This window comes from Rhincodon typus, chromosome 3, assembly GCF_021869965.1.
Source record: "Rhincodon typus isolate 14 chromosome 3, sRhiTyp1.1, whole genome shotgun sequence".
Taxonomy (NCBI): domain Eukaryota; kingdom Metazoa; phylum Chordata; class Chondrichthyes; order Orectolobiformes; family Rhincodontidae; genus Rhincodon; species Rhincodon typus.
The window spans coordinates 104,613,290-104,637,694 of NC_063334.1; the positions used below are offsets into that span (position 1 = coordinate 104,613,290).

Consider the following 24,405-nt stretch of genomic DNA (forward strand, 5'->3'; position numbering starts at 1 on the left):
CTATAGTCACATTATCAACTTTGCGCTATGTTTATTTCCAACTGATCTAACCAGTCAATTGAGTTTTCAGGTTGATTAAGTTTGTGTTAACATGTTCATTTTTGATCTCTTGTGTAACTACTAAAGTCATATCCTGCTGCATCACACGCTGATTTTATATAGAATTACTCAAATTCTCGAAATCTGCTGTTTTAACTTATAAACTGATTTTCTTGGTAAATTCTGTTTGAATTTAGCAATGCCTTGACTAATTGAGAATCAAACCGTTCAGTTTAAAATTTAAACAAAGCCTGGCAATTAACTGTAGTCATCAGCTAACTTAGGCATCCTTCAAGCCTGAACCTTTACTTAAACAAATTTCTATCAGCCTGAATTAATTCTGGTTCCCCTGGAATATGAAGATAACCACATCACCACCCCCCCACCCCTGGCTCCCTTCCTGCACTAACCCACAGGTTCTTTTCTTTGTCTCCTTAAACCCATCTCGCCTGCCTTCTAAAAGCTCCATCTTGAACAGATGTGAAGGGTCCATTTATTGCTTTGTCAGTGAGATTAAAACCAGTCATTCAACTATCTCTGCCATGTTTTCCCCTTTTCCTTTCCCACCCAATAAACTGCCCCTCAATGTCATCCACCTAAGACCTGAACCCATAGCTTTCCTTAATTTCCCCCTTATTCCTGCTCATACCGTTTCCAAGATCATCTTACCATTAAGACCCACCTCCTGCCCTTTCATGCCATTCCCACTCAACAACTAACTAACCAAATACCCTTCCTGATCCCCATGCTGGCTGGTTCTCTCTCATTAGGATTTGTCCTCATCTTTGTCATTCCCTCCACTTCAAAAAGCCCAGCTTGTGTTCCTGCAGACAACATCTCATCTCCAATCCCTAACATTCTTTTTTCTCTCTCCAAAGTTCTTGAACATCTTCATTGCTGCCTCTTCACACAGTGCTCCTCCAAGTATATTTCTGTGCCTATGACAGCTCAATGACACTAACCAAAGTAGGGAAATCAAATACATACCGATTTTCCAGGAGAGGAAGGCTTAAAAGGTATTTCTATCTTTTTCCCTGGGGGTACCTCCTTTATTGGAGGCAAAATTTTTTCACTCCTGTAGGGGTTACTATCAAAGTATTCCTTAGGGTAAAGGTTCAAACGAAATGGTCCTCCAAGGAGTTGTTCTTTCTGTAATGGTACCACAGTGACATTACTTTATAGAAATGGAACCAAAGAACCAAAGATTTAATATTCAGCTCAAACATGAGCATGAGCATGTTGGGGTTAAGTAAAATACAATAAAAGCACATGAAGAACTTTAAAATAAAATGTAGATTTTACCATAAGTTGTTGGAACCTAACTTTGGATCTAGAAATCAATGAGCTTGGAATGACGCAGGATTGAAGATAATTTCATGACTAGAGATCATTCCCAGAGCAGGAATCAGCAACAATGAGGGGGTGACAGAGTTTGGGATAGGGAGGAGGGAGTTGGTAACAGTCAGAAGCTGACTGAAGTTTCAGTGGAAAGACTGGGACTCAAGGCAGGTGTCAGGATCTCCAAAGATGAGTGCCAAGTTGTACAAGTGCTACAATATCAGCTACTGCAGAAGGAAGGTAGTAGGTTTCAAGGCTGAGGAAACTCTCAAGCCATAACGTTTCAAACCAGACAAGGAGATGGTACCTGAAGTTAATGAAGTGATGAGAAAGGATCTACCTTCAATTACAGTGTTAAGGCTATGTTTTTCCCTGGAGCTGTACTAATTTTTGAACAAAAAATTGTAAACTTCTTCAAGAGAATAAGCTTTATTAAAAGCTGAAAAACTCAAAATAACATTTTGAAGAAAACAGTTTTGTCAGCCACGTTTTCATAATTGAAATATTGAACAGAATACAGCTACTGAGCCACAGTATTGGCTATAATGGAGGCAATGTAGTATCAAACTGTGCTGTGTGCATGATCAAGCCTCCTGCTCATGGCTCAGCGATGCTCTGGTAAGGGGGTCCAGGGTCAGATTTGATTATTATCGCAGCTCCAGGGCTAGAATAGAGGGGACGGGAGGTTTGGTGTTCCCAGTGAGGCTCTGAACTATTCAGGGATTCAGGAACTGCGGTGGAAGATTACGAGTCAGTACAGGAGGCTAGTGCCAGGGATCAGGAGCAGAGGCAGGAGAAGGAAGTGGGTTAAATATGGGATTGAGAGAAACACTCTATTCTCCTCCAGATTCATGTTCAAGTAAATAAATACAAAAGAAACTTAACCTTGCAGGTAATCCCAAAGTCTGGTTTTCCTTGTGACATGACTCAGGGCGAACTCTCAAGTGAGACATTCAGCTCCTTAGTCAAATATACAAAGTAATAAACACCTGCCTCAGGTGTTGAAAAAATGCCTCTTATTCACTTTTCCAAATAGAGCAGTTGGCTAATTTTTAACCAGGAATGTTCATGTTTTTCCTGCCTCCCTTATCAGGGTCTTATAGACCAGTTAATGCCCAAAAAGGGGATGCTGCAGAGTGTAGTTTATAAGACCAGTAAGTAATTAAGAGCATCAACTAAAGGCATTAATTGACGTAACTGAATTCATAAATGTTATCAAGTTATTATGAAATATATGTCCTGTGAAACTTCCAACTCTGCTGACACCCAAGAACAGGGCAGCACGGTGGCTCAGTGGTTAGCACTGCTGCCTCACTGTGCCAGGGATCCAGGTTTGATTTCACCTTCAGGCAACAGTCAGTGTTGAGTTTACATGTTTTCCCTAGACATGTGTGGGTTTCTTCCAGGTGCTCCAGTTTCCTCCCACTGTCCAAAGATGTGCAGGTTAGGTAGATCAGCCATGCTAAATTGCCCATAATGACCAGGGATATGTAGGTTAGGTGCGTTAGCCATGGGAAATGTAGGGCTACAGGGAAAAGGTAGGGGTGGTGGGCCTCGGTGGGATGCTCTTTGGAGAGTTGGTGTGGAACTGTTGGGCTGAATGGCCTGTTTCCACACTGTAGGGATTCTATATAAAAAAAGAGTAATGAAAAGATAGGGCGCACATAATAATGAATAGAATTGAATGGAAGAATGTACTGGTAAATGTAAGAATGTGTCAGCAAAGTAGAACTTAAACAAGATAAATTTTTAATTGGCTTTTTTATTGGCATGCACATGGCAAAGTCAAAAGGATCAGAGGTAGTAATGCGCAGTTGAGAATTATCAGCGGATTTTTGGCATCAACAAACATTTTGCTATATAAAATGTCATTTTTGATGTCAGAATTTTAAAAATCTTTTAAATAACAGCAGACAAAACGCATTATTCCTAAAGCTTTTTTCGAGTTAATCAAGTGCTTCATCAGTTTTTCTGAGATAAACTGGCCACGATTCATTGCGATGACAGTGTCCTCGCACACTGTTGGGAAGTCTGGGTCAGCCTGGCTCTGCTGGCAGGCATTACTATTTTTGATGCCAAGACAATTAGTCCCCTGCGCCCTGTCCCCAGGGACTGCTGTCTAATCGGACAGTCTGCAACACTGGGAACAGTGGCCACTGCTGTGACTACAGCCAGTCCCAAATCAAGCCAGCATTGGAATGCTGGAGAAGCTAGTGAGTTCACCAGGGACAGTCCAACAAGCCTCGCTGAGGAAGGACGGTGTGTTATCAAGTCAGGTTTGTAATTTCAGGTCAACACAGTCAAGGTTCAAAGGGGTCTTTTAATCAACCTGATCAGACATGTTGTGAGACACCTCTGGAGCAGGTGGGCCTTAAACCTAGCCTGCTGACCCAGAGGTAGGAGCATTACCACCACATCACAAGAACCCAGCATGAGAACTTTATATCAAGTCAGAATAACCACTAAGTCAGTCATCATAATGATATCAGCAAAAATGAAATGAACCAATTTACTTTGTAATGAAAATACTACAGATGTTTGAAGTCTGACATAAGAACATGCTGGAAGTACACAGCATTCTGGCAGCATCCATGGAAACAAAAAAAGAGTTAACATTTTGAGCTGAGTATGGCTTTCGTTAGTGCAATAGGTCGCAGAATTAGAGAAACTAGGAAAATGGAATTGAGTCTTCTAGGTTGTGAGGTAGGGTAGTCAATATACCTGTGGGAGTTAGTGGGCATATCATAAAAATCAGTGAAACGTCTACCTTCAGAAGTAGAAACAAAGGAGTCAAGGAAGGGAAATGTTGATGATAGACCATGTGAAGGTGAAGGGTGGACATTGGGAACAAATTTGATGATGTGTTCCAGGTCTGGATGACAGCAGGAGACAAAATTAATAGTTATTAATGTACTGGAGAAAGAGGTAGGGGGTGTGAGTAGGAATGGAATGAGTAATGTTTCTATATATCACACAAAAAAAAGCTTACTATTACCTAATCTGAAGAGTCATATTGATTTTGCAACTTAACTCTGTTCCTCTACCACACAGAGCGCTAAACCTGCTTAAGATATCTTTCTGTTTTACTTTTGTGGGTCATGGGAGCCATTGACAAGGCCAACATTTGTTGCCTATTCCTAATTGATCTCAATGGCTTGCTCAGTTATTTAAGAGGGCAGTTAAGAGTTGACCACATTGCTGCAGATCTGTCACACATTGGCCAGACTTTGTAAAATAAGGGGATTTCCTTCCTTAAATGACATCAGTGAGCCAGATGGGGCTTTGTGTCAATTGGCAGTATCTCCATTGTCACTAGCTATTTTTCTAGCACATTTTGTTTCTGTTAACTTGGGTCAGATATCTGAAAGTCACCTTTTCAAATACATCAGTTTAGCTGTGGGACACCCCTAAAGACACAGAAAATTCATAAATAGCACTGTTGTGACAATCATATTGTCCAACTTGCACAAACAGGTTTAAAAACTCAATTAACCTTCAGTTGTGACAGCCCTTAGAGCAAGGATTCCTGGTGGAGATCATGTTTGGTGTAGGCGCACAGCTTCCAAAGGCTGGAAATAAAACCAAAATATGGAATCTCATTTTTATCTTTGTATAGCCTCTGAAGGGACAGCTGCCTTCAGATGCGTAATATCACCCATATTCTATTCTATTTCAAACTAATCACAAAAGGCATGTCATAGTTTTGAGGTGGGAGCTGTTCAATGTGAAGTTTTCTAAATCTCACACCATTCTGTGCAAAGCCAACCATTAAATACTGTATTGTACACCAAAATTAAGCACTAAATTGATTCTCTATATATGTTTTATATAACCTATTAAAGAAATTTTGCCTTGTAATAACACTAATAACAGGTGTGTTATAGATTTATGCTTTATCAAGTGTTTATAATTTGTGACTCACAGCAAAGATGTATCACAATGAGGAAGAAGGGAACGGGATAAAGAGGTTAAGCATAGTATCAAATTGAAAGAAAAAATATACAACATGACAAAAATTCATGATAAAACAGAGGATTGAGAAATTTTTGAAAGCAACAATAGAAAACAACAAGGAAGAAAGTAATTTATGAAGATAAATTAGCAAATAATTCAAAAGTAGACAGTAAGAGTGTTTTTAAATATATAAAATTCAAGAATAAACAGTAAGAGTTTTTTTTTAATATGTATAAAAATGGAGAGGACAAAGTGTACATAGGCCCTTTACAGAATGGGGCTGGAGAAATAATAATGAGGAACCAGCAAATGGCAGACGAGTTGAATGATTATTTTACTTCATAGCAGAGAAAACTGATAGCATTCCAAAAATACTAAATAATCAAGGCACTAAGGTGGGTGGGAAACCAATGAATGACTATCACTAGAAAAATGAAAACTAATGGGGCCAAAGGCCACTACGTCCCCTAAATCTGATGAGTTTCATTTTTGGAGTTTAAAGGAAGTAGCTCCAGAAGTAGTGGATGCATTGATAGCAATCTTCTGGAACGTCTTTGATTCTGGAAAAGTCCCAGAGGACTGCCAACATAACACTTTCATTTAGAAAAGGAGGGAGACAAAGAAAATTGGTAACTATAGCTCAGTTAACATTAGACAGCATTTAGAAGTACAGAATATAATCAAGCAGAGTCAGCACAACATCTTGAGCCTGATAAATTTGTTAGAATTCTTTGAGGAAGTAACATGCAGCATAGATAAAGGGGAACCAGTAGATGGAATATATATCGATTTTGAGAAGTGTTGATAAAGTAGTCCACATAAAGTTGGGTAATAAGACACCATAGTGTTGGGGAGGTAGTATGTTAGCATAGACAGAGGATTGGATAACTAATAAAATACGAACAGTTGGGATAAAGGAGCCTTTTTTTTCAGTATGACAATCTGTAACAAATGGATTGCTATAGGCATTAGTGCTGGACCACAATTAATTATAATATAGATTACTGAATTAGATAAGGGAAATGAATGTATTATCACCAAGTTTGTGGATGATATAAAAATAAGTAAGAAGATGAGCAGTAAGGATGACACAAACAATCCACAGAGGGATATAGACAGATTAAGTATGTGAGCAAAAAAGTTGGCAGATGCAATATAATGTGGGAAAATGTGAGGTTGCATGCTTTGGCAGGAAGAATAGAGGTGCTGAATTACACTTAAATAGGAAGAGACTGCAGAAAGCTGCACAGACGGATCTGACAGTCCCCGTGTATGAATCAAAAAAACCGAACATACAAGTAACAGGGAAGGCAAATAGACTGTAGGTCTTTATTTAAAAGAGAATGGAGCTAAAACTAGAGATCTCTTGCTAAAACTATACAAGGCACTAGTCAGACAACAACTGGAATACTGTGAATAGTTTGGTCCCCTAACGTAAGGAAAGATGTGCTGGCATTGGAGGCAGTCCACAGAAGGCGGGTAGGTGATTATGAATATGGAGAGATTTTCTTATGTGGAGAAGCTGAGTAGGTTGTGTTCATACTTATTGATGTATAGAATCATGGAGTCATAGAGCACGGAAACAGACCTTCAGTCAAACTCATCCATGCCGACCATGTTTCTCAAACTAAACTAGTCCAATTTGCTTGTGTTGGCCCATATCCCTCTAAACCATTCTCATTCCTGTCCAAATGTACTTTAAATGTTGTAATTATACCTGCCTCTACCACTTTTTCTGGTGATGCATCTGCGTGAAAAAGTTGCCCTTCAGGTCTCTTTAAAAATCTTTCCCCTCTCACTTTAAACATATGCCCTCCAGTTTTGAACTCACTACCCTACCTTTGCTATTCACCTTATCTATGCCTCTTTTGATTTTATAAACCTCTACAAGGTCACCCTGCAACCTCTTATACGCCAGTAAAAAAGGTCCCAGCCTATCCAGCCTCTCCTTCTAACTCAAACTCTCCAGTTCTGGTAACATCCTGGTAAATCTTTTCTGCACCCTTTCCAATTTAACAATATCCTTCCTATAGCACAGTGACCAGAATTGTACGTAGTACTCCGAATGTGACCTCACCAACATCTTGTACAATCGTAATATGGCGTCCCAACTCCTATACTCAATGCTCTGGCCAATGAAGGCAAGAATGCCAAACTTCTTCACCACCCTGTCTACCTATGGCACCAGTTTCAAGGAACTACATACCTACACCTCTAGGTCTCTCTGACAATGCTCTCAGGGTCCTACCATTAACTGTGTAACTCTGCTTTGTCTTACCAAAATGCAACACCTTGCATTTGTCTAAATTAAACTTCATCTGCCACTCCTCAGCCCATTGGTCCAACTGATCAAGACCTGTTGTACTCTTAGATAACCTTCTCCACTGTCCATTATACCATCAATTTCATTGTCATCTACAAACTTACTAGCCATGCTTCCTATATGTTCATCCAAATCGTTCATATAAATGACAAACAACATTGGACCCAGCGCCATTCCTTGTGGAACACTACTAGTCACAGGCCTCCGGTCTGAATAACAAGCCTCTAACACCACCCTCTGTCTTCTACCGACAGGCCAATTTTGTATCCAATTGGCTAGCTCTTCCTGGATCCGATGTGATCTAAATTTACTAAGCAGTCTACCATTCAGAACTTTGTTGAAGCCCTTGAAGTCCATGTAGACAATATCTACCACTCTGCCCTCATCTATCTATCTCAAAAAACTCAATCAAGTTGATGAGACATGATTTCCCATGCACAAAGTCATACTGCCTATCCGTAATCAGTCCTTGCCTTTCCAAATGCATGTAAATCCTGCCTCTCAGAATCCCCACCAACAACATACCCACCACTGACGTCAGACACACCGGTCTACAGTTCCCTGGCTTTTCCTTGCAGTCTTTCTTAAATAGAGGCACAATGTTAGACACCATCCATAAAAGAATGAGATGCAATCTTGTCAAAACTTACAAGATTCTTATGGGTTTGAAAAAATAGATGCAGAGAAGTTTTTTCCCAATGTGCAAGAGTCTCACATCAGACAGCATAATCATAGTGTGAGGGGTTGCTCATATAACACAAAGATGAGGAAGATTTTCATGTCTCAAAGGGTAGAGAATCTACGGATTTTTTTGCCACAGGGGAATGTAAAGGCTGAGTTATTAAGTACGCTCATTACTGAGCTAGACAGATTTTTAATGAGTAAGGGAATAAAGGGTTTTGGACTTCAGTCAGGAAAGTGGAATTGGAGATTATCAGATCAGCCACAATCTCAGTGAATGTCAGAGCAGACTCAATGGGTCAAATGCCCTGATTCTGCATCTTGTAGGGGTGGAATGTTCATTTCTGAAGCTGTGTGAACATGGTTCAAAAAGTGGGAAGGACCTCCACACTGGTCTGGGAAGGTATGTTTTGAGTGATTATGCTCCTTTAAGTTTCTTTCATACACACGCATGGCTGAAACATCACATTTCAGTGGCAGGTGGGCAGAATATTCAGTCCCCCTGCTGTTGAACAGTTTGCAAGCTAAGGGAGATTCTCTTTCCAATGGATGGGAATAGCAGCCAACCCTGAGGGTCCAAGGCAGTCAGGATATAGGTTGCCAAGGCTGTCAGTATCCATGGCACCCAGAGGATGTAATGACACAAGGGAATGAATCTCTTGCGCACTGCCAGCTTGGGTGCCATGGCCTGCTCAGTGCTTCGTGCCCCTTTGAGTGTGGGTTAGTATTGTAAGGCATTGCCACTGCACAAGAATGTCACGTGTAAGAATGGCTGCCAGACACGTCCATAACATTCTCCAACTGCAATCACTGTCATTTTGTTGCACTTATCCGTGTTGTACTATTCCCATTATTATGCTATTGCCTCTCTCTCAGCTGCCAGGGGTCCCACTTCAAACAGAAAATAAGTTACAACACGTAGCAGCTCACACACCCATAGCTCACAGGTCTTTTATCAAAACTCAGTGAACTTACACATTACATAGCATTGCACCAGAGGCTTGCCAGGGACAAGAACAGCACTACAAATGCTGCTGTCAGGAAGAGCCGCCTCACACGAAAATCAGAAACATACATAAAGCTTTATTCATGTCCATCATTGCCAGCCCTTTCACCGCACCTAATTATCTTTCATTCAGGATTTTCTCACACGTTACTTCCTCCATCCCATGTTCTTCCTGCTGGTGTTGCACACGGACACAGCTCTTGGGATTCACATCTCTATCTGTTTCTATCAATGCAGACAAATTGCTCTTAATGCCTCTACTCTCCTGCGGAAGAGAACGTGCATAACCAGCATGTGTGCATGTGCACACAGGAGGCGGATGTGTCCACAGCACTGCAGGAGCAGGCTGCTGAACTGGCAGGAATGTCATGGGACTGCACATGTGTGGAAGGGGAGACTGAGTATCTAAATCCATCCAAGCAGTTACTTCCAGATACCCACTAAGGACTAAAGTCCAAATGAAACTTTGGATTGAGATGGCATCTCACAACACTAACAGATTTTTATGCATATCCCCGTTACCTCCAAATTCCACTCACAATCCAAGGCCTGATCAAAAAGAGCCCCCAGCTCTGGGACTCTCACCAGAGCAGAGATGTTCACCTCAGTGAGTTCTGTATCTAGAGTAGGCTTGGGATCTGACACTTAGAGGTCTGCTAGAGAACAGGTCCCTGCTGAGGTCAGTATAAATGATAAGCTTCTGGGTCAGGCCATTAAGGAGCTGACAGAGAAGCAGAAGTAAGCAAGAGGTAAACGGGGGAACATCAGACAGAGGTGCAGGAGATGATGTGGAGCCTGGAGTGAAGGACAGAGGAGTCTGTTCAATATCTGTTTCATGTTGTCACCATGCAAGCAAATGGTCTCCATGGAGTGGGTGGCCATTGCCATAGAAAGCCAGGTCCAGCAGAACAGTCAGTATCTGCTAGATGTATGCAGAGCCCTTCACTGTGTGAGCCATTGTTCCACCCACTCACTCTCCCTCCCCAACATACCTGACGACCCCATTGTGTTCCCTACATTTGATATGCAGGTCCCAATCTTATTTGTGTCCCTTGTTCCATTACTGTGACTCTTCCCTCTTATCTCAGTTTTCTTGGACCGTTCCAGACTATTTTCTAAATGGGTTTAATTGGCACTCAGGAAGGCAAATGCATTAGTATTAGTACTTTGCGAGGGCTAGAATACAAAAGCAGGGATGCACTGCTGAGGCTGTGTAAGGCTCTGGTCAGACCACATTTGGAATATCGTGAGCAGTTTGGGCCCTGTACCTAAGGAAGGATGTGCTGGCCTTAGAGATGGTCCAGAGGAGGTTCACAAGAATGATCCTGGGAACAAAGGGCTTGTCATACGAGGAGCGGTTGAGGACTCTGGGTCTGTAATCGATGGAGTTTAGCAGGATGAGGGGGCGATCTCGCTGAAACTTACAGAATATTGAGAGGCCTGGATAGAGTGGACATGGAGATAATATTTCCACTAAGAGGACAGACAAGGAACCAAGGGTACAGGCTCAGAGGGAAGAAATGGCCACTTAGAACTGAGATGAGGAGGAATTTCTTCAGCCAGAGGGTGGCAAATCTCTGGGACTCATTGCTGCAGAAGGCTGTGGACACCAAGTCATTGAGTATATTTAAGACAGAGATGTATACGTTCTTGCTTGGTAAGGGGATCATGGGTTCTGGGGGAGAAAGCAGGTGGATGGGGCTGAGAAACATATCAGTCATGATCAAACAGCAGACTTGATGGGCTGAATGGCTTAATTCTGCTCCTATATCTTATGGTCTTATGGATTTTGTTTTGTGACCCTACCATGGGTCTCAAGCCCACCAAAATGGACATCCATGGTGACTGTGGTGCTTAGCCACTCTTGTTCTTATTGCAGAGTCAATGCCAAAATCTAAATGTGGAAAAAAGCCCCAGTCTGCTGAGTTCTGATGGAAAGACAGCACTGCCAGAACTTCAGTTCCAAGGATTTGGCTCTTGTGAAGGCTAGGGCACTTAAATCTCAAACTTTGATGGGCTGAATGTTCTTCAAATGTCCCTGGCTGTTCAATTTTCAGTCATTTAGGTGAAATAGATTTGATGGAGGAAGTCACTAAACAAATTATTTTTGTATATAATACACTTAATTGGTATATTGTATTAAAACAACATGCAAGAATTAGAGTTAACATTTCAGATCCTCAGATCCTTCTGAGAAAGGGTCACTCAACCCGAAACGTTGATTCTGATTTCTCTCCACAGATGCTGCCAGATCTGCTGAGCTTTTGAAGCAATTTCTGTTTTTGTTTCCGATTTTCAGCATCTGCAGTTCTTTCAGTTTTTACGCAAGAATTAACCTATTGCTTCAATGTGAAATTGTAAGTCAACATGCTTCTTTGAAATGCAGTCTTTATCAGCAGCTCAATGAAAAATTATTTCCATTACTGTTGCACTTGGCCCTACCTTTGTGTCTTTTACTACATAAGCATCTGGAGAGTGTTCATATGGTGCACCTATGGTAACGTTATTATACCTGTGAAAATATTTCAAAACATTACACCCTGTTCCAGTTAACTATACCTATGTTCAGTTATTTCATGAGCATCTAAAAACTGTTTCCATGGGCCAAACATTTAGGCTATGATAGAGGTGGGCACAGAGGCAAGAGGGCATGGAATTTCACACCAATGGCCCCAGCTTCCTTCCATCACCACTGCCATTCCATTTTCCTGTTGAGATGGGGGTATAGCAACACTTCCAATCTGCAAGCGAAGGACAGACAATTACACTAATTAAGGCCTGTTAAGCTCTACTGTTGAAGGCCAACTACAATCTTCCAATTGAGTTCCAGGTTCCCAGAGGAGGAGGAGAGCTGGACAGCTCCCTGAAGGTAATTCACTTGGAGCCTTTGAGGTTTTCCCTGCCTGCCTGTGTTCAACTGCAGCCAGAGGTGTCTCTGTGGAAGCCTGCCTTGTGACCAGACTGATAATTCTATTTCCTATTTCAAATTTCATAAGGTTGGAGAGATGGCCATCACTTTCTTGGGACACCCTCCGTCTCACTTAATCTGCATGAGCAGTCAGCCACTGCTTCTGATTTAGTAGCCTCTGATAGATCCTCCGGCTTTGAGCCTGCCCAATGTGTTGTCCTCTGACCAGTTAAGTGAGAATTACAGATGGAAGACTGTTGCTTACACGTAGCTGGGTTTTGAACTCCTGTTGAAATTGGTGGTAGCGTCATAAAGTCCATGTCTCATTATGGTAAAGTAAGCACTACAAAGTGCATGTCTGTATCTTTTTAACAACAAATGTAGCTTATATAGTGCCTTTAACATACTGAATCAACCCTTCACTGGACGATTTGAAACAAAATATGACACTAAACAACATAAGGAGGTATTAGGTCACATGCCCAAAGGTTTGGTCAAAGAGATATGTTTCAAGGAGTGCCTTAAAGGAGGTAAATGGTTTAAGGAGGTAAAGTGTTGTAGGGAGGTCATTCGAGAGCTAGATACCTAGACAACTTAAGTCATGGTCACCAGAGGTAAAGCTGTTAAAACTGAGATGCTCAAAATTCAGAAATAGAGGAATGCAGATATCACAGATAATTGTGCATTGGAGGAGATTACAAAGTTAGGCAGAGGCGAGAACACGGACCATTTTAGCCTGGAGAATTCTCCACCACAGAAGGCTATAGAGGCCAGGGTACTAAATATATTCAAAAGAAGAGATAAATACATTTTTAGACATTAAATGCACCAAGAGGTATGGAGAGAATGTAGGAATTTAGCATTGTGATAGGGGATAAGTTATGACCATATTAAATGGTGGACCAGGCTGCTTCTGCTCCTACTTTCTATGTTTCTATGAAAACAAAGGGTGAGATTTATAAAAACCAAGATGACTCTGGACTGAAGGCCAAAATAGGGCAGCAAAGTTGTGGATGACCTCCAGCTTAGAGAGGATAGAATGTGAGAAACCAGTGGGGAGTCTAGCAGCAACAAAGGCATGATGCAGACTTTCAGCAGCAGATTGAAGGGAGATGTAGGATGTGAGGCAGGATTAAAATAGGATGACGTTACAGTGGAGAAAATAGGCAGTCTTATGGATGGCAGGCAGCTTGTTCTCAAAATGTAGCAGCAGTACATTTGACCCTTGCCTCCCTGACAGAATGAAGGTAATAGGGTTACAATTCCTGATTACCATTTAATGACGTCTACTGTGTACTGCAGCTGGGTTGGCACTGCAAAGGATAACCTAACTGCTCCCCTTCACCTTCCACAGCCAAATAGCCTCCCTATGGTACTGTATCACAACATGAATCAGTTTTTGGTGGAGAGGAGACAAGCAAGGTGGGGAAGAAGGAAGACAATTTTGTAAATAAAGAATTTGCTAAATGCTTTTGATTGTTGCATAATAATTAGCTTTGGAATTTTTACAAAAGGGATCCGTGTGTCACATCTCAATCACCATGAGGCATTAACTTACCCATGAACAAAAACAGAAGTTGCTGGAATAGCTCAGCAGCATCTGTGAAGAAAAGTTAGAGTTAATGTTCAACTCTGATTGTTCTTCACAGATGCTCCCAGACCTGCTGAGCTGTTCCAGCAACTTCTGCTTTTGTTCCTGATTTACAGCTTCCGCAGTTCTTTCAGTTTTTATTAACTTACCCATAGCCAGTTCCTTTTTTTCCAGGATTGGTGTAAAAATTTTTATTTTCCGGAACAAATGGTGGCTTTGGCTTCGCTGTTCCACTGAAGGCTTTGAATGAACCACCGATTGTTCCATAGTAACTTCCCAAGCCAGACCTATAAACGTAGAAGACAATACTGGGTTAAAAAAAAACTTGTAATGTGGCCAAAAGTATCAGTGATCCTGAGGATTGGGACTGTTTCAGAAACCAACAAAGCATCGGCGAGAAATAAAGGAAAGAATAGAAAGCGTGTACACTAACCAGAAGAATGAAAATAGAGGAGGGAAAGAGAAAACAGACTTGCCGCCTGTTAGAATTGTATCAGCCACTGGGAAATTGCTGGAATCTATTATTACACAAAAACTAATGATGCACTTAGAAATATACAGTGTGATCAGATAAACTCAACATGGTCTTACAAAAGGGAAATGGTGCTTGACAAATATGTTTTTTGAGGATATAATCGAATATGAAATGTTTGGATTTCCAAAAAATATTCAATAAGATTCCATACAAAAGATTAGGGGTCAGAGAGTTGGGGTAATAGTTGGGGGAAAATATGAGAATGGTGAAGGACTTGTTACTGGACAGGAATGAGAGAATAGGAAGATTTGTTGTGTTTCTTCACAGAGATTTATTTTTATTAAGGGAAATAGCAGGGAATTATTAGAAGGATTAGCAGGATAATTACCAATCTCTTTGAGCTGTGTCATCAATTCTCCTTCCATGCCCAACCAGTCATGAAGTAGGACCTGAACTTGTAGCTGCTGCTTCAAGGCATGGCATTATCTATTGAATTACAATAAAGTAGGGATAAATGGGCCATTTTCAAGTTGGCAACTGTTAGTGGAGAATAGTAATGGGTAGTGCTCAGGCCTCAGGGTTAAAATCTATAATAATGACCTTACATTAAGTCAGAAAGTAATGTACACATATTTGCTGACTTGCACAACAGGTGACAGTTGTGAGCTTATTTATTATAGTCATTAGAACAGAGGAAAAAATATTTTCCAGAGACTCATACAAGAAAACTGTATGTTAGCATGCAGATAGAGCAAGTAATTACAAAGTCGAATGGCATATTGACCTTTACTGCAAGGGGACGGGGGGGAAAATTAAGAAAATCTTACTACAACTAATTAGGTCTTTGGTGAGATCAGAGCTGGAGTACTCTGTGTAGACTTTATAGTCAAGCAAGGAAAAATACTTTGGAGGTGGTACAGAGAATGTTTGCTAAATTGGCTCCTGGAATGAAAGGCTGAGTACTTTGGGCAGAGTCCATTGTAAGAGATGCCACTTTTATCCTTCACATTGGCCAGTAACACTTGCCATCCTGAAAAGCTGACCTCACAGGGGTGCACTTCTGCAGGGGTCTCCATCAATAGCTGAGGCTCCAGGGCAACCTCCTGTAATCCCAGCAACAGCCATCTTGCCTTCTGGAACTGATGAGCTTTCAGCCTTCTGCTTGGCTGGATGCTCATGGGGTGAAATCTTCTTTTTGAAAGGTCCAAGAATCCCTAAACTGCTGGATTGCAATTTAATTCCATCAAGGTTCCTAGAAATGGCCACAGCAAGATTTCCACTGGCACTTGGACTGATTGGGCTTGGTCATCGCTATAGCCAGTAAACTAATGTCACGTTTTTTCTCTTCAGAATATATTTGTGGAGAAATTTGATAACCTAGCACTCCCAGCCTAGTGGATAAAGTGGAATGGACAATACCAGATGAACACTTTGGAGTTTCTGGAGAAGTGGATATGTCCTGAAACTTGCCTGCCTTTGACCAACTACTGCAGCCCTTTTCAGGATCATTGAACAGACTACTCACAGCATCACAGAATCATAGGATCACTAAAGTGTGGAAAAAGGCTGCTCAACCCATCAGGTCCACCTGACCCTCTGAAGAGCATCCCATTCAGACCCTGCTCCCCATCCCCTGTATCCCTACAATCTCGTGTTTGCCATGGCTAATCCACATAGCCTACACATCCCTGGACACTACAGGGCAATATCGCATGAACAATCCACCTAACCCACACATGTTTGAACTGTGGGAGGAAACCAGATCACCTGGTGGAAACCCATGCAGACATGGGGAGAACATACAAACTCCACACAGACAGTCACCCAAGGCTGGAATCAAATTCAGGTTCCTGGTGCTGTGAGGCAGCAGTGCTAACCGCTGAGCCATGATACTGCCCACTATATCATACTTGACGCCAAGTACAACACTGCAGAGTGTGCACAACACAAACCCTGACCATGGCTGACCAAAACAACTCTGGCATCCTGCAAGCAGCATAGAACACTGGTTTCAAAGCTGAAATAAGGCTTTGAGCAGAAGGGCCTTCTGTGTATTTGAAGTCCACTTGGAAATTAAATTAGGTGGGCCTTGGACATGCAACATGCAGCCAGATTTTGTGCAAAAATCCTTTTCACAGACTAATGCTCAGATTTTAAGTGTCTATAGAGCAATGAAAATCATCCCAATGGTGTCAGCAGCAAGCACACTCCCACATCACACACTGTGTAGCTAGTTAAGGATTAAATATCCTTCACTGTGGCCAACAAGAAATTAGGCTAAATATTGGGCCACAGTCCAAATTTCAGAAAAACTCAAAATAAATGTCCCTTTCCTTTGGACACCCCTGTGTACAGTGTTTCTTGCTGAGTTAGCTAATTTGAACCTGTTTCCAACAACATTGACAAGCAACTCTTTACTGTGACTCACCAGCTAATGAAACACAAGATAAACACATAATGGAGCAAGGAATAGTAGGTGGGTTTGCTAACAAAGTTAGAAAGGGGAAGTTGAGATGAGGTGCGTGTGAAGCTAAACATTGACATGGACCAGATGAATTTAATGGTCAGTTTGTAATGATACGAAAAGTAACATTTTGATCACCGGGAACTTACCATTTCTTCGGAGTCTGACTCGGAAAGAAAACTCCAGCGAGGTTTTTTTGAGCTGCCTTCAATTTCGCTTGTCTTCTTAATTTAACCCGATCAGAATAGGCTTCCTTTTCGAAAATACGCATAAATTCACGATCAAAGTATCCTGCCTGATTGGCTGCCTTCTTTTTTGAGCCTTCCACCAACAATTGTTTGCCTTTGTAAGCCTCCTCATTGAAAGGTTCTTAAAACGGACAAAAGAAAGCAGCACATTCATTCTATTTACCATTGATGGCTGAAAACAAACACTTAAGAAAATATAGTATCAAGTGAAATTAGCATGTCCCTGCAACACCTCAAAGCACTTGACGCAACAAATAAGTGTTATGTAGAAAAAATAGAACAGCATCTTAAAAACAGTCATGAACATCTTGAATATATTGATTGATTGATTGAATGATTTATTGTCACGTGTACCGAAATACAGTGAAAAGCTTTGTTTGCGAGCAGTACAGGCAGATCACAGCAAGCTAAGGATGTACAGATCAAAAAGACTTAGAGGCATACAGGTTATATTGCAGGTTACATTATTTGAGGCTAGAGTACATTTAACAGTCTGATAACGGCAGGAAATAAGCTGTTCCTTAAACTACTCGTGCGTGTTCGGGCTTCTGTATCTTCTGCCTGACAGAAGCGGTAGGAGATCATTACCGGGATGTGATGGGTCTTTGATGATGTTGGCCGCCTATCCACAGCAGCGAGCTACGTAAACAGAGTCCATGGATGGAAGGTTGGCTTTCATGATGGTCTGGGCTGTGCACACCACCTTCTGTAGTTTCTTACGGTCCAAGGCAGAGCAGTTGCCATACCAGGCCATTATGCACCCGGACAGTATGCTTTCAGTGGTGCATCTGTAAAAGTTGGTGAGGGACCTTATGGACATGTTAAATTTCCTGAGCCACCTGAGGAAGAAGAGGCATTGTTGTGCCTTCTTGACCGTCTCATTTATGTGGGAAGTCCAGGACAGGTTGTCGGTTATCGTCACTCCAAGGAACTTGACACTCTCCACCCTCTCAACCTAAGTTCTGTTGATGTAGGCGGGGGCATGTTCTCCTCCTTTCTTTCCGAAGTCGATGATCAGTTTTTAGTTCTGCTGTTGTTGAGATGCAGATAGTTTTCATTGCACCACGTCACCAAGCCTTCTATCTCCCTTTTGTATTCTGACTCGTTGTTGTTAGATATCCGTCCCACTATGGTGGTGTCGTCAGCGAACTTGTAGATGGTGTTCATTCAGAATTTGGCAACTTGGTCTTAGGTGTACAGGGAGTACAGTACGGGGCTGAGGACACATCCCTGGGGGATCTCCAGTGTTGAGCGTTATTGTGGAGGAGGTGCAGTTACCTATCTTCACTGATTGAGGCCTGTGGGTCAGAAAGCTGAGGATCCAGTTGCAGGGGGTGGAGACGAGATCAAGAGTCATGCAGTTTTGAGATCAGTCTGGAGGGGATAATGGTGTTGAAGGTGGAGCTGTAGTTGACGAGCAGCAATCTGTCTTTGTTGTCCAGATGTTCCAGGGATGAGTGCAGGGCTAGCGATATGGAATCCTCTGTGGACCTGTTATGTCAGAAGGCAAATTGTACGGAATCGAGGCAAGTTAGGAGACTGGAGGTGATCAGCCTCTGATTATTGAAGTCAGAGCTATTGGGCAGTAGTCATTAAGGCACACTGCATGTGTTTTCTTGGGTACAGGGATCATGGTGGTCTTCCTGAAGCAGGTGGGGTCTTTGGCCTGTCGGAGGGAGAGATTGAAGATGTCGATGGGTACTTCCACCAGTTGGTCCACACAGGATCTGAGTGCTTAGCTGGAGACACCATCCAGGCCCGTTAGTGAAGAAAATGAACAGGTGCCATTTATCGTCTGCCAGTCAAAAGAGTGATTAGGTTTGCACTGCTTAAAGACACACCTAGATTCTTCTCGCTGATGATTTATGCCTTGTTTTATGTTTTCCTCTCCATGTCCTGCAACCTCAGAACAGTGCACAATTTATTTATAGCTTAAACAGAGTGCGATGGTACAAAAGATATTCTAAACATGCTGTTGTTATAGGATTTCTATACTTTCTGACACCCAGTGTATTCTGCCAGTGGCATTATTTACACAAGTATTCACTACTCCAGCGACAAACATGGTTGGATAATGTCATCAATGGGAGAGGAAAACTCTGAGTAAATCAAACTTAAAGTGATGTGTTCCAGATTAAGGAGCTAAAATTTAGAAAGTTTCTGGAGAGCAGGATTTCAACCAATCAGTCCTAGTCTGGAGAGGATGAGAATCAAGAGGAAGCAGGATAGGAGGAAGGAAATGGATCCAGCAGTATAGGGATAAATTTGCAGACAGATCACAGTACAGCCCAACACTTATCCTCTTTGTTCATGGGTGTATCATTCAAAGAGAATCTGCATGAGGTGTGGTTGAGGAACAATTATCCAGTGTGCCACTCTAAAGTACTGTACAACAGAAAAACAGAGCAAATGCTGGAAATTCAAATTGAAAAAGTCGCAAATACCGCGCAACTCAGGCATCCACTGCAGAGAAAGAAACAGAGTTTCCCCACCTGCACAGAGCATTTAGAATAGTGGAAGGGGGTATTTAATTGGGACGGAGACCAAAAGGTTGATTCCCAGGGTTGGGTTGAAATCCTTGGTATTAAGTCCTCGGAACCTTTCAAGCAGGTTAACCTGTTGGGAATCTCTTTTATATTTGTTGACATCCACGAATATTCATTAACAGCACAGCCACTGTTACTATATTCACCAGCACATTCTTGTGAGGCAACGGTTTCTTCACAAACTGGATATACATGACACATGTATGTGTCAAGGGAGACTTCTTCCTGGAAACTTTGGTGAGTAGCTTCCTCAGTAGTTACCCAAGTGAGTCTGCCATAATGGCTGACACCAGCAAACCTGAATGAGGCAGGCATGAGGGACACAAAACATAAAGGGTGTGACACAAAAGGGAGCTCAACAGAAAAGCAGTTCAACAGACAGGTCTCAGCTTAAGGTGGGAGATACGGCAAGAATAAACCCTTAAGGGTTTGATTGTTAGGGATGCCAGAAGGATCTTGGAAAATTGATGTAGATAACTGGGAGTCAGCAGGGAGAGTCAAAGGGACCAAGAAGTGTGGAGTTCCATACTGAGAGTGGGGAACACAATAGGGTGTGCTGGTGAGCAAGAAGGAACAGGGAGGTTGAATAAGGAGCAATTCAAGGCTAAGTTTGGGCATGGGGAGCTGGATGGGTATGGTTTCTGGGCAAAGCTCAGGAAGGCCCTCGGATATAATGAATATGGAAAATAGAAGCATGACAGGGCAGTAATGGCAGAGGAAAGAACACCACCTACAGCAATGGGGGTTGGAATAGTGTGTAGGTTACAAGGGGAGAATTCAGCGAGAAGGAATCAAAATAAAAATTTACTTGCACCATTCTGGTTTTTTTATTTGGTCGATATAGAGTCCCTCGCTAAAATATACAGTAGAAATGGGAGGGGTCTGAGTGTCGTTTACACAAGCACCTGATCAGCTCAAACACCCAAACATGTGTCTGATGACAGAAACCAAAAAAAAAAATCACAAATGCTCTCAGTCAAGGTCTAAACACTACTACAGCATAAAGCTTAATAGGCTCTTGACACTCATAACACCAACCTCCCAATCAGATACCATAATGTACTGAGCTCTAAGTTAAAGGACAATTCACACCAATCAACATTAGTGGTGGTGGTGATAGGTGTTCTATTCACTATCACAGGAAGAGGTGAAGGTGAATGAATGCCTATCACCAGAAACCCCATGGCTCAGGGGTCCAAGGTTTTAGCTGTAGAGCGCTTGAAGAGGGGAACCAGGGTCTTCTGCACCATCGAGCAGTGCACTGCAAAAGGGTGCACCAAAGTTGTTGTAGTTGTCCTCAGATGAGTGAAACTCACTGGGGACCCCTTCACAGATGAAGTTGTAACCTCCTTGGCTTAAAATGATGGCCCCTGGCAGAGAGGAGGGAGACAAGCTATGGAGTGTCCTGAGATGGCAATCCCTGGCTGTTGATCTTCCACCTGCTGACAGAGTATAATTGCACCTCCTTTATTCCATTGAGGAGATGGGGCAATTGGAGTTAGGTCAGGGCACCTTGGCTCCCTCTCTGTTAGCCATTCTTGACTCAAGTGATGGACTGAAGGTGCCTGCAAGTACTGATTGATCTACTTCACCAGGTCATCCATGATGGCCACCACGCATCCATATGCCAGAGTCATGAAATCAGACAGAACTTGGATAGATTCCTCAGCTCTTCCCTCCAGTCTGTGGATGATCTCTGGTACATCTCCCAACAGTTCCTCTGCTTGACTCTGCATTTTCATCAGTTCATTGCTGACTAGTCCAGAGGCTCAGCATGTGCACTGGGCTCAGCAGGGGCCTGTTCTCCAGCAGACCTCCAAGAGTCAGTGACCTAACTGTAACTCCTGCCGGTCCATATCAGCACTGCGTTCACCTGAATGTAAATGTCCCTGCGCCTACTTCTGACGGATCATCCACTGAAGTAAACAGCTCTGCACTACTGGAAGGTGCATCCTTTAATGGTGCTGACTTTTCTTCCTCAGACATCATTGCTGGAGATAAGCCAGGAACATTTTTTCTCCTGATTTGGGACTGGGATCTGAAGGTTGCATAGAAAAGCATAAAATTTGTTAAGGTGGCAAGTTGCCACCCTTCCTCAAGATGTTTTAAAGACATTGCTGTTTCGTGTGTGCAAGTAGGAGCTGCAGAGTGGAGAGTTCTTACCAGCAAGATGTATCTATCCAATCTTCCCTTCTCTTCAGGGTGGATGGGAGCAAGCAGCAGAGGTTGAGTGATGCTCTTTGGTGGCAGACAGTGATGTGCTGTCCCGGTGACTTTTAAATAGGATGCCTGGTAGTGGAGCCTTGGAAGTCCCAGTGATCTTCAGAACTTCCTGCACACAAGATTTGACATTCTGCTCATTCGTATACATGCAATAAGCTGAGAGGGACGTAGCCAAATGAGTCACCTAGGGATGGGCAATGATGTTTCCTTCCCTAAATGACATTAGTGAATCAGATAGGTTTCTCCCCCCTGACAATTGACAACAAGTTTCATGGTCATCATTCGACTTTTATTTAATTCAAATTCCACCATCTGCTGTGTTGGGATTCGAACCCACGTCCCCAAAACATTACATTAGTCTCCAGATTACAAATCTAGCAATAATACCACTTGACTATCAATGACCCCCAGGTTAACAATACTAACAAACATAAAAAACATATCACAAATTAAAAGGGGCCATTCAACCCACTCAAGGCTAATCTGCATTTGATAAATCATAGCTCATCTGATTGCAGCTGCAAATCTACTTTCCTATCAACCCTAAAACCCAACACAGACTTAAAAATATTGAATTATCACTTTGTGGGAAACAGAAATTCCACAGACCAACAATGAACAGTGAGAAAAATATTATGTTTATCTTTGTCTTTGTCTTAAATGGAAGACCTCTTGTTTTTCAACCATGTCCCTTGGTTCGAATCTCTCACATTCAAGATGCATGCACAATGGGCCCAATGACTTTAGGAATGGGACCAAAGCTGGCACCAACTCGGCACAGTCAGAGTCAGTGCTAAACCTCCATGGTTTTTGCTCATCATTTGCCCAAAATATGCAGAAATTCTGCATTATGAAGTGAAAGGTTGCTGTGATAAATTGTGTCATATTTTTCTTAAAAGTTAATCTGCGAGTGCTGAACGTGTTATTAAAACTGTTTTCTGGCTGTTGCTAAAAGGGTACGAACAAAACACCTAATTCCAATAAAATTTGACTTCTCACTTCTGAATCGTGACACCTTATCACCCTTAGTTAGAAATACAAGCTTACTTGGCATCTCATCGACGTACGGATCTTGAACCGAGATATAGCTCATCTCCTGAAACAGGCCGATCCTTTCCATGTCTGTTTTTCCCGAGTCCCCAGGCATGATTTCGTTTGGGTGTAAAAATCGAGAGTGTCACCGATAGTTACTGCAAGTCACTGGAGAAAAGTCTAGGAGTCACTCAAAGCGGCAAATCCTAAAGAGGATGAAGAAGGATTAATTAAGATGCCCAACAATTGTTCGTGGTCTTTAATAATGTCTGTCCTACGTTTCAGAAATGTATTGGTTTTTTCTTCTCTTGGCCTTTCAAAAAGCTTTATATCTGCCTTGAAATGAAAACTAGTTTCACGCGCGGCACCTCCCCTGCACTTGGCTAGTGTTTATAGAATCTTATCACCTTGGAGACGTATAACCAATTTCATAACAGCCGCGTCTCGGGGTGGGGGGGGTTGTAACAAAACTAGACACGATATTCTCACATAATGTTACGGTTTTTACACTGTGTAGTTATTTAAAATGAAGTACTTCACTATAAGTAAGTTAGTTGTAATATTACTATTAACAGAGATGCATCTATCCCACATTAATACATGGTAACATATCTTCCCCCCCCCCCCCCCCCCCTTTGGTTGCCTCCAGGGGTTCCCCGTACCAACCGCAAACCCATATTGGGGAGTGGGTTACCCCCCCCCTTTGCACCCAAATCATTCCCAAGTCAGTTATGAGGAAGGCAGGTATAAAAGGAGTTTTGGTATAACAAAGAACTGCGGATGCAGTTTCTGAAACAAAACCAGAAATTGCTGCAGAATCTCAGCAGGTCTGGCAACATCTGCGGAAAGAAAGGAGAGTTAACGTTTCAGGTCCAGTGAACAGCAGGCAATGATGAATAGGAAAACACCGCTAGGTTACAGAGTTGTAATGATGTAGGATCCGCAGCAGATTTGCATGAGACCCAAGGTCAATTCAAGGGCAACCTGCTTGAATTGTCCATGAGTCCCCCAGAAAGGGGAGTAGCTTAACCAGGCCTACAGCTCAAGTGATTCTAGTATTTTACCTCTCCCTACCAGTGTAGCCTCCAGAGATAGTAGGAACTGCAGATGCTGGAGAATCCGAGACAACAAGGTGCAGGGCTGGATGAACACAGCAGGCCAAGCAGCATCATAGGAGCAGAGAGGCTGACGTTTCGGGCCTAGACCCTTCATCAGAAAAGGGGGAGGGGAAGGGGGTTTTGAAATAAATAGGGAGAGAGTGGGAGGCGGATAGAAGAGGGATAGAGGAGAGGATAGGTGGAGAGGAAACAAACAGGTCGAAGAGGCGGGGATGGGGCCAGGAAAGGTGAGTGTAGGTAGGGAGTTAGGAAGGGGATAGGTCAGTCCAGGGAGGACGGACAGGTCAAGGGGGCGGGATGAGGTTGGTCGGTAGGAGATGGAGGTGCGGCTTGGGGTGGGAGGAGGGGATAGGTGGGAGGAAGAACAGGTTAGGGAGGCAGGGACGAGTTGGACTGGTTTTGGGATGCGGTGGGGGGAGGGGAGATTTTGAAACTTGTGAAATCCACATTGATACCATT

At 42.5% G+C, this 24,405-nt stretch overlaps 1 protein-coding gene across 1 annotated transcript in view; it reads right to left on the reverse strand.

Annotated features, from left to right (window-relative positions):
- The window catches only part of c3h4orf47 (chromosome 3 C4orf47 homolog), a 30,097-nt gene extending 6,925 nt beyond the window's left edge, over positions 1 to 23,172 (reverse strand). Inside the window, exons 1-5 of the mRNA XM_020512321.2 lie at positions 22,844 to 23,172; positions 16,929 to 17,148; positions 13,990 to 14,127; positions 11,784 to 11,853; positions 1,027 to 1,188 (exon numbers count right to left, since the gene is read on the reverse strand). Of these exons, the coding sequence (XP_020367910.1) occupies positions 1,027 to 1,188; positions 11,784 to 11,853; positions 13,990 to 14,127; positions 16,929 to 17,148; positions 22,844 to 22,943 (690 nt within the window). The 5' untranslated portion in view covers positions 22,944 to 23,172. The remainder of the gene's footprint in view (positions 1 to 1,026; positions 1,189 to 11,783; positions 11,854 to 13,989; positions 14,128 to 16,928; positions 17,149 to 22,843) is intronic.
- Positions 23,173 to 24,405: the final 1,233 nt, after the last annotated feature.